This window comes from Cuculus canorus, chromosome 8, assembly GCF_017976375.1.
Source record: "Cuculus canorus isolate bCucCan1 chromosome 8, bCucCan1.pri, whole genome shotgun sequence".
Lineage (NCBI taxonomy): Eukaryota > Metazoa > Chordata > Aves > Cuculiformes > Cuculidae > Cuculus > Cuculus canorus.
The window spans coordinates 13,145,858-13,156,300 of record NC_071408.1 but is presented as its reverse complement, the minus strand read 5'-3'; the positions used below and the strand labels follow the sequence as shown (position 1 = coordinate 13,156,300).

At 49.5% G+C, this 10,443-nt stretch overlaps 1 protein-coding gene across 1 annotated transcript; it reads right to left on the bottom strand.

The window, feature by feature from the left end:
• Window positions 1-1,745: 1,745 nt before the first annotated feature.
• On the bottom strand, window positions 1,746-10,003 carry SEC22B (SEC22 homolog B, vesicle trafficking protein). The gene is made up of 5 exons (XM_054073512.1): window positions 9,825-10,003; window positions 9,282-9,391; window positions 4,520-4,680; window positions 4,078-4,224; window positions 1,746-3,693 (listed from the first exon to the last, which is right to left on the bottom strand). The coding sequence occupies exons 1-5, from the start codon at window positions 9,897-9,899 to the stop codon at window positions 3,539-3,541; spliced, it is 648 nt and encodes a 215-aa protein (XP_053929487.1). The 5' UTR covers window positions 9,900-10,003; the 3' UTR covers window positions 1,746-3,538.
• Between the last annotated feature and the right edge of the window lie 440 nt (window positions 10,004-10,443).

Genomic DNA, 10,443 nt, shown 5'->3' with positions numbered 1-10,443 from the left:
AGGGGTGCTGGCACAGCCCTGTGTGCTGCTGGGACGTTCGCTCACAGCAAAGCAGCTGCCAGAAACTCCCCCAGGGGTCAAAATTCCCTGGGGCCTCAGAAGGAAAGATGCTGAAAGTGCTTTTTTCTCAAAACCTGCCCAAAAGAGGGGGTTACATGTCTGAGAAGCTGGTTCAAAGCGGAGGAAGCAGCTGGTACCCAAGTAAACCCAAGTAAACACAGAAACCAATACCCTGTAGCACCCGAGCAGCTGCTCCATGGAATGGTGAAATGCAGAGCATCGCCACAGCCCCTGTCAGGTGGGACCTGGTTTATAATTGACACCATGCCAGCCTTCATCGTCCTGCTATGCTCTTCCTCTCCACAATGCCGTGCCCCACCCTCAGCAGATGGTTCCCATCTACAAGAAGGGTTGCAGGGAGGATCCGGGGAACTACAGGCCTGTCAGTCTGACCTCAGTGCAGGGGAAAGTCATGGAATAGGTAATCTTGAGTGCTATCATGAAGCACATGCTTGTATCAGAAACGGTGTGACCAGCAGGTCCAGGGAGGTTATTCTCCCTCTGTACTCGGCACTGGTGAGACCACACCTTGAGTACTGCATTCAGTTCTGGGCCCCTCACCACAAGGATGTTGAGGCTCTGGAGCGTGTCCAGAGAAGAGCAATGAAGCTGGTGAGGGGGCTGGAGAAGAAGTCTTATGAGGAGCGGCTGAGAGAGCTGGGGTTGTTTAGCCTGGAGGAGGTTGAGGGGAGACCTTATTACTCTCTACAACTACCTGAAAGGAGGTTGTGGAGAGGAGGGAGCTGGCCTCTTCTCCCAAGTGACTGAGGACAGGACAATGGGGAAATGTCCTCGAGCTCCACTAGGGGAGGTTCAGGCTGTATATCAGAAAAAAATTCTTCCGGAAAGAGTCATCGGGCACTGGAATGGGCTGCCCAGGGAGGTGGTCAAGTCGCCTTCCCTGCAGGTCTTTAAGGAACAGATGGGTGAAGCGCTTAGGGACATGGTTTAAGGGAGTGTTAGGAATGGTTGGACTTGATGATCCAGTGGGTCCTTTCCAACCTGGTGATTCTATGATTCAGGTTTGGCAATGCCTGGGAACCAGCTCTACCTGTCTACTGTCACCACCATGCTTTTCAGATGCTCAGGGTAAAAAATACTCGATGATACCTTGCAGCCAGGCTTCTGAGAAGGTGCAGACAAAACAGCCCCAGCCTACCCTTCCCTTCCAGAGCATCAGCAGTGCCTCTGCCCTATGCAAGGAAGGAAAGAGGCTCTGCTTGTAAGGTGGTCCCTGGAGCCCCACAGTGGCCTGCAGGAGAGGAGTCTTCCTTGCCTTCCTCTTTAGGCAATGGGATTTGCAGTTCCATGTCCTGTTAATATTGATGCACACACCACTCCTAGTTTGTTGTGCTTCACATGCCAAACATGAACAGCACTGCTGCAAAAAACATCCCCACAAAAAACTGCCCACACACCTACAAGGCTCTGCCCATATCAAGGAGGCTGCCTGCCTGCGTCAAACAGGCAGACACATGGCAGGAGGGAAAGAGAGGCCTACACAGTCTCTCTGCCAGAATATGTCTGAGATCATGTTTCCTACTAGTTCTGCCTCCAAAAAAAAGGAGATTTTATCCCAGGTGGCTTCAGCTGTGGAGCCTTTACAGTCTTGCATCCCTGGAACGGAAGAAAGCAGCCTGAGAGATCAGCAAAATGAGACACAGGAAACTCCAGGCCGCAGAAGGGATTTTCCAGAAGCATTTATTTCACTGCTGACAGTGGGGCTGCTGGAGGCAACTGCTTGCCTAGCGGCACCTCACTGCAGAAGTGTCAGTCCCCTCAGTCTAAACAACCCACATACGGTCACAGTGTTTGCTCATGCAGGCCTACATCACCGGGACATTCACCTGTTAGAGACACAACTTAAAAGGATTAAAAATAATGATAATCATAATGCTAAGGCAATCTACAAAGTAACACTTGGAGGCATCATGCAGACACCAGATGATTTTACACTACACGGTAGGTCAGATTTGCCAGTGTATTGGTGGACGAGTGCCTGCTACTTCCCTGCCTGTCCAATGGTGCAAAGCTGGGGGTGTTCCCAGACAGGACAATAACTCTCTGTTTCCTGGAAACACTTCCAGGTCACAGCTTATACTTCCAGAACTACTCAAGGTTTTGTGCTTGTAAAAGGTGCTGGGGAGTCCTGAAGCTTCCTTCTGTGACACTGGCCGCTTCCTACCAAGCGGCAGGTGCTTGAATGCAGAAGAGTGCTTGAGCTCTGGGGTTTATTTTTTCTTTTGTTTTGAATAAAAACAAAAGCTGACTGGTAAAATGTTATTCTTAGCACAGGTGAACAAAAAAAATAAAATCATCACATTATAATGAAAATCTATAGATTGGCCCATGAGAAAGAAGCCATACAGTACTGCCCCATGATGCATTTTTCTTCACTTAGTTTCAGCTTCCCAAGTGAGATAGGGAGAGGGTGACCATGGAAAAAAAAGATGGCATTTCCAAAGGATTTCCCTGCTTTAAAATTATCCCTTTGAATCCTTCCCGTACAGTTATGGTGTTGTTTAAGGAAACACTGCTTTTTCTTCACAACAACATTCATTTGGTATTTTGGTTATTTTTTGTGGGGGAAAGAAAGAAAACAAGCATCCCAGAGATGAAATGCTGGCAGTTTTGACAGATTGTAGAAGGCAAACACAGTTACAGAAATGAAGGAAATAAAGTAGCGAATCTGCAGATAAAACGGAAAAACAGAGTGCTGACACAGTTTGCACTGTGCTTGCTCCCACAGCACTTGAATTACCTATCTTGTTTACACAGAAACATACAGAGCCAGTCATACAGAACTGTCAGGAGAGGGAAAGTGGAGCTTACAAACTTGTAGATTAATTTTGTAGGAACTGGTAACATTGAAGCCTTTAATTGTCCCTCCTACTTCTAGGCAGAATGTATTTTAAGGCATAATTTAATATCCATTTCCTCTTAAAGCAATTTGAAGTGTAACAAGCAAAGATGTCAGACACAGAAAACAACAGCTATTCTAACAGAGGTGAAAGCTACTCTATACAGTGCAGTATTTGCCTTAAACGGGGGAGTCTTGTCTTTAAAAAAGAAAGAACTGCAGACCCAGATTCTAAAACAGTAGACATGGCCAACACAAGGAATGTTCATTAGAGTCCAGTTCCAACTAGAGCTACTCAACAGGAGGATGTACAAGGCGATTATGCTCAACCGTGACTGTTCCCAGAGTGTGTCCCCAGGAGGGGGGCAGGTCTGTGGAAGCCATACCCTGCAGTACCCTAGTGCAAACTGCCTCCAAGGGAAAGCCTGTAGTCAACAAGCCTTCGTTGTTAGGCTTCACTGAGAGGTGTAATAGTCAGGTGTCACCTAACAATGTCAGGATGCTCCCACCAAGGTGGTGGCCCTATGCGGATTCTAATGCACATCCCCCGTGAACAGTGTCCTGCACACATACACCTGCCAGGCTACTGGCTTTCCCTCTTCTGTCACTGCAACTGGCTCACAGCCACCAGAATCTCACATAGACGATCAACATGATAAAGAACACAGCTACGGCTGCAAGTTTGGCGTAAGTGGAACGCATGTTCAGATACTTCGCATCCTGACGATACTTCTTGGACAAACTGGACAAGCTGTTGGCCTTGGAATCAAGAGCTGTTAAAGGGAAACAGGAGAGAAGTTAATCAAGATTACCCCAAATAGATGTTCCCTAAACGTGACATTAAATGCACAAGTTTCTCTGGAGCAGCTGGAAGTGCAGCAGTTTCACACACCCTGTACCTACCTACAGTGCTACAGCGCTGCTCCTGCCGGGATGAGAGCCACCCAAGCTGGTGAGATGCTGGTCTTGCTCAAAAAAAGCACCAGTACCCGCCAGGTGCTTCAGAATGCAACCGATCCAACTCAAACTGAGTCTGTTGTTTTTCTCAGGAGGCTAGGGAACAACAAGCCTTTCCCTCCAGAATGCTGACCCAGGGACTCACCCAGCTGACTGAGGAGACAAGGAATTGTATGCCAAATATTGGCTATTCCCTCTACCTGAAAGTGCTTCTCCTCGCTGTAAGACTTCCTCGATGTTGGCCACCATGATCCTCTGCACATCTTGCAGCTCTGTGTTGATGGAGCCCAGGTTCCTCCTCGCCCGGCTGTCAATGTACAGCTTCTTGGTTTTCTGGATGTAGGTGTCTGGAACAAGAAGGGCTATCAGAGGGAATCTCACCTACCGCAGAGCAGCCTGGCTGCTGAAGGAGTGGGAGCACTGCTGAGACAGCCAGCAGACTGCACACAAATATACGCTGGAGAGAGGCCAAAGGACTTAAAGCAGGAAATCTGAATCAAAGGACATGTACCATTTCTCTACTACTTGTACCATTTCTCTACTACTTGTCTATTCTCTTGCTCCAGTGCCAAGAAGACTCTGAACTATCAATTCCATAGGCCAAGCTGGTTTCCTAACTAGCCACAAAGAGAGGGACCTCACCAAATTCAATGAAGGAATAGGGCCTGGAGACTGTTGGCACCTTCTTGCCATGCTGCTCATCAAACTCTGAATGCAAGTCTTCCAGATATGCAAAAGCCAGCTTCTTGGGGAATGCAGCTTCGCACAGGACCAGGTAACACACTCCTTTTTCAATGATGTAGCTGAAATAACAGACAGAGAATTAATGAATCAGTTTTGAACCTATCCTAGCAAACACCATCCTGCATACCTTTATTCCCATGAGGCAATGAGAACTGCGTACAAGTACTTCCAGTTTGCTTTCCCTTGGAGGCAGTGTGCAATAGGGTACTGCAGTTTGTCAGGTGTAAACTTTCCTACAAAATAATGTCTCATTATTTTCTTTACCTAAAATACATTTTCTGGTAGCCTCAGACCCTATGCCCATGCCAACAGCCCTAAGCTTTGACTTCACCGGAACAAAAGTTGCCATGAGAGTAACATCAACTTAAAATACCAGCAAGAAGAGTGCTATGACTTTGGTGTAAAAAAGGGAGGATGCATTCCCTTCCTCCAGCAGTCCAAGGGAAGGGAGCACAAGTAAGTTTGCCAGCAGAGTAGAGGGGAAGGTGGCCAACACAGCTCTAAGACAACGCAGCACAGCCAAGTACCTGAGGCCCACAAATGGGAAGCTCTGCCCTGAGATGAAGACACGCACAAGGATTTGGTCTCAGTGTGCTAAAAAGCCACCCAGTGACAGCCAACTCACACTGTCTGTTTTGGAGGGCTGGGTACCACCCCACCACCTCCTCTAACACCAGCCTGGTGGGATGTCGTTATCCACATGGACAACTTCAAAGATAGCTGGAGAAAAATACTGTTGCTAGCTGGGTTCTAGTGACTTTCCCTCCAGCCTGGTCATGGGTGACTGTGCTATCAGCTGTTTGGCTGTGATGCCAGAAGCTCCAAAACGTGCATTTAAGCAGGGGCTGCTCCTGTTGCACAATGCTGCTTGGTCTGTTCTGCAGCTGAACGTGTGGAGAGGTGCTCTCCTCCTCCCACCACGCCATCCCCACTGCATCCAACTTGTACTGGTTCACAGAGGTTCAGTGCTGCCCTTGCTCCAGCGTGAGCTCCATTGCGTCTGTCAGCACTGAGAACAGGGTCTTTCATTGTAATTCAGCCAAAAAGCCTACTGAAAAAAGGGATGAGATAGAACCAATCCTGAGATTAAGGCTATTTAGGCTTTGCTACAACTGCCTGCTGCTGCAGGTTCCCAACTACCTTTTTCTCCTCATTTAGCCAAGAGAAAAATAAAGGCAACAATATTTCCACCAAAACCAAGGGAGGAGAGACAGTAGATAGCCCTGCATACACTTTTGAATGTTTATCTGTATTATTCAGGGTGGAATTTAAATGCTACTTCAAGGTTACCTTCCCTTGACTTTCCACATAATGCAATTATGTAGCAGTCTGGCTAGCATAAAGATTACAGGCATAATAAAGAACTGACCCTGTCACGAGGGCACTGCGGTTAAATAAGTAGCTTAAAATTTTGTTAATAGTTGCATCACGCTCATGAAAACAATATCCCCTTCACACTGTTTCCCAGACACCCCAGCAGGTCCAAAGCCTTCGAATTAACCACCCTCAGTTTGTTTCTAGGCTCAGGAGTACACATTTCTCCTGCCTCTATAAAGCCAGCGTGTGAAACCTGCCAGCCTTCAAACAACAACTGATCCACCAATCGATTGGAAGCAAGAAATTCCAGTCACTATAATCCATTCCACACGTGTATCCCCATGAGCCCACGCTTTTATTCCTTCTCCTGTCCCTCAGCCTGGACTGCATCAGTGCGTCAGACTAATCCCAATCATGCCCCTGTTCGTCCCTTACACTGCTTGGCAGCTTGAAGTTGCTACAAATCACCCCCAGAGCTTGACTTACCCACTGTCATGGACAGCAATATTTGAAAATGACTTTTGAAATAAGCAATCTCCAGATGAGGGCAGTCTGGCCTGAGCAGCTGGTCCTGCCTGGAGCTCCTCAGCCATGTTTCTCACTTGCTTTTCCCCTAATGTGATATTGGATGTGTCAGATTTAAAGTTTATCTGCTAGCACCACAGGAAACACACACACCTCACTGTCCCAGATTCAGGCAGTTCTGTCAACCCCAGCTCAATATGAGAGCATAGCTGGGCTTCTCAGCTCGACATGTGGTGCACGCCTCCGAGCTTTAGCACAGCATCTGATAACGCTGACTGCTCAACAGCATACGCACATCAGGGACAAGCAGTGTTGTTTGCCACCTCTGATTTCCATACTCTAGATTTCTGCACAAAGTATAGCCAAGAGGTTTCTTATCATTCCCTTGGATCACTTTTGAGAGAGAAAAGCTTTATCCTGGTAACAGTGGCAAAGGCCAAGGGTTGTTTTCAACACAACAGGTAAGCGCCACTTCAGCCATTCACCAGCCAAAGTTCAACTGCTGATGGGCGGCAGAGAAGACTCCGTTGGTTTTTGTACCTGTAAAGCCATGCACACCAAGTGCTGCAGCTGAAAAGGTGACGCAACTTTTGGAGCTCAAGTGTAAACAATTAAAATCGCTTCAGCAATCACAGTTTAAGCTTCACATTTCAGCAAGACTAGACTCTTCTCTGAATCGATCAAGCCAAAAACATTCAGCATCACCTCAACAAGTTCAGCAGTATCCTTAGCCATGCTTGTAACTTGCACCACAAAGTGCTCTGTCCTGGTTTGTGCTGCCCTCAGCAGCCAGGGCTCAGATTTGGCAGGAAAAAAAAAGATGTGCTGCACTAATGAACAGCATGGCCATCAGTCAGCATCATCTTAGACTAAATCTCTAACTCCCCCGTTTCCTTCCCTTCCTGTGCTGCTATCACACAAAGTTTTGTGATCTCAAAGTACATTTTATATGGGTCCCGTCTTAATGTCCCACCCTAAGAGGCAGCACTTGAGCACTTTGCAGCAGCCAGTTCCCATGGAACTTGTGTAGGGACTAACTCAAGACAGGAGAAAGGCTCCCTTCCCTGCCTGCCAGCCAGGTAACCTGGCTGTTCCTCTGACACAGCTGTCAAAACATAAGCTTGTCCAAGGCCTCCTGCCTTGTCAGAACTGGTGATGTTACAGCCACTGTTAAGAGGCTTCCATTTCCCTGGTATTGTAAGCAGCCTTACCGGACATTGCTCTGCTTGCATCATGGCAGCAAGACAAGAAGGGGTTTACTAGGATCTACCTAGACTCTTTCCTAAGGCTTCACTGCCATTCAGAGCTACACCCTGCAGTGCCATGGAAACATCTAAAATTAGAGTTTTTGAATTCTAGAAGTTTTAATTCCTAGAAAGAGGATGATGCAGAGCAGGATTTTGCAGCTAACCCTGGCAACAACACCCAAATCTGCCAGGAGATAAGGACGGCCAGTCTATTCTAACCAGGGCCATCCTCTAACCACAAAAAGTCCTGATCAAAGACAACCCGAGGCCAACAGAAAAAAAAAGATTAAATAAAAATTTGCCACAGTCATCATACGTAAGTCAGCCACAACAGAAGGTGCCCTCAAAACTGCATGGCTTTTACCAAAGATGGCCCTTCCCAAAACCTCCTCTTCCTGTCTTTTTGTGTCACTGAATCTCTGAATAAAGGGACAGGGCAGGCAATCTGCTAAAGGGCCCTTGTTAGGGAAGCAAAGAACCAAAGCCAGCCTTGCCTTCATTCAAAGGCTGTCTCCCCTTCACCCAGCTGTAAACACATTCCCGCTCACCAGGGCTGGGGAAGCAAGAGGGACCCTGCTGTCAGCAGCATGACACAAATGCTGCTGAGCATGGGAAACCCCAGTGCATCGCTGGTAAGACTGCACAACTCTGCCTCAGTGATCTTATGTGGCACCTGAACTCAAGAGACCTCAAACATTGTTACTTCTGCCAAGAACATCATTCTGATTCTTGACAAGATCCCAGGCTTGATTCGGTTCTCCAGCATTACCCATTCGGTAATTACATGGCATGTAAAAAAGCACTTCCTTTCTCAATGCTTGCTCTCCTGCCCTTCACTGGCTGTCAGTTCTTCCATTTACTCGCCTTTCCAGATCCCTGCTGATCAGGAAGTCAGGATGTCTGGCCTGCACTCTGCAAATTTTCATTATTTTAAACTCCAGTTCCCTTGTTAGTGTGCTGCTGGAGAAATCCAAAAGTGCTTTCAAGGTGAGTTTCCAAACAGTTTAGGAAATGAATTAAACCCTCCAAACACATTTCACAACCGTAAGACTAAATCTACAAGATGAGAGAAAAATGTTTGTCAGATATTAATAATTAAAAAAGCTCAGAGATGCTTTATGTGCTTTCTACACGCGAAGGTAATGCATGGAAAGCTACACTCTTATGGGACATACAGGGAGAAAAATCTTATGCAAGAGGAGCTGTTTTTACTAAGGACACCTCTTTTTGAAAACATAAAGGCACAAGAGGGACAGAAAACACACTGAAGGTATCTTAGAGGGTAAGATGCCAATAAACAGAAAAAGCTTAAAGGGAAGAGAATCCACATTGTCTTCAGCAACAGCAGAACTATGAACCTGGCTGAAACACCAAGTGCGAAGAAGTAACAACTCAGCTGTTCTCCCTACTGAGCAGCTACTAAACTTCAACCAGCAGCGCAGAGAGTGGAATAGCTCACCGTCTCTCAGGCAGCCCAATTTATAACAAATCCTCACCCTGACCCAGAGGCAACTTGCCTCGTCTCCACGGCAGCACTCGCACATTTCCCCACGGCACCTGCAGATACTCACTGGAAAGCCATGGCACCTGCTTCAAGAGTGCATCTCGTGGGGGACTGCTCGTTCAGCTTGCGGAAGAGCTGCTTCGCTTGACTCTGGTACTGCTGCAGGTCTCGGCCTGACTGTGAAGGGAGGACAGGCTGTTGGGAGCAGCTGCTACGGGAAAAAAGCGCCTACCAGCAGTCAGGGGGGTCCTGGGGGGAATCCCAGGCTCAGCTCTAGGAAGAGGAGAAGCTCGCAGCAGCACAGAGGCGGCTCTATGGACGGGAAGTGCTCGAGGAAGAGCCGCCTGGCTTATAAGAAGGGTCTGACAGAGCCCGAGAGGGGGCTGGCAAGGGGCTCTCTGAGGCCCCGTAGGAGTGAGAGAGGTGCAAGCGTGACCCTGTAAAGGGGCTGCGAGGGGATTGAGACGGGCCCCGTGGGGCTGCGAGGGGATTGAGACGGGCCCCGTGGGGCTGCAAGAGGGTTGAGGTTGACCCCGTGGTGCCGAGAGGGGCTGCGTAGCGCCCCCCGCGCCTCGGCCTCACCGGGCCGGCCCTGCCCGCGCGGCCCCACCTGCTCGTCCTCCTGCATGGAGGCGGCGAGCGGCAGCCCGTCCGCCACGCGGGCGATCATGGTCAGCAGCACCATCTCTGCTCCCTGTCGCGGCCTGCCTACCACCGCCGCCTGCCACGGAGCCAGCAGGAAACGGCCTCGGCGACATCCGGTGCCACGACCTATGGCTCCCCAAGCACTTCCGGCGCCGCCGATGAAAGAGCGCGGCGGCAGCGGGAGAGTCCGGGGCCACGCCCAGACCGCGCCCCCGGCTCGCGGAGCGCCCAGGGCAACCTACGCCCCAGGCAAGCCACGCCCCATCGGGACAGGCCACGCCTCCGGCACTGCGTCCCGAGCAGATCACGCCCCTTCATCACAAACCGCGCCCCAAGGCAAACCACTCCCCGTCCTTCAAACCACGCCCCTCGGCACAACAACCTTTATCAGACCACGCCCCTTCTAGCATCCACGCCCCCGTGCAGCCCCCTCCGGGGCAACCCCCGCCCCCGAAGACCACACCCCAGGGCACAACTCCGCCCCTTCAGCACAGCCACTCCCCTATGGGCTCAGACCACGCCTCCCCCGAGGCCCCGCCCCCGCCACGCCTTCTCCGGAAAGCCACGCCCCGTATGGACACGGC

What these genes read in the sequence shown, in the direction of transcription:
- SEC22B (XM_054073512.1), bottom strand. Translation starts at nt 9,899, where the DNA reads ATGGTGCTGCTGACCATGATCGCCCGCGTGGCGGACGGGCTGCCGCTC. An exon ending in CTATTCCTTCATTGAATTTG is followed by an intron (nt 4,225 to 4,519) that starts GTGAGGTCCCTC and finishes TTCTTGTTCCAG; the next exon opens with ACACCTACATCCAGAAAACC. An exon ending in GCGAGGAGAAGCACTTTCAG is followed by an intron (nt 3,694 to 4,077) that starts GTAGAGGGAATA and finishes TCCCTTTAACAG; the next exon opens with CTCTTGATTCCAAGGCCAAC.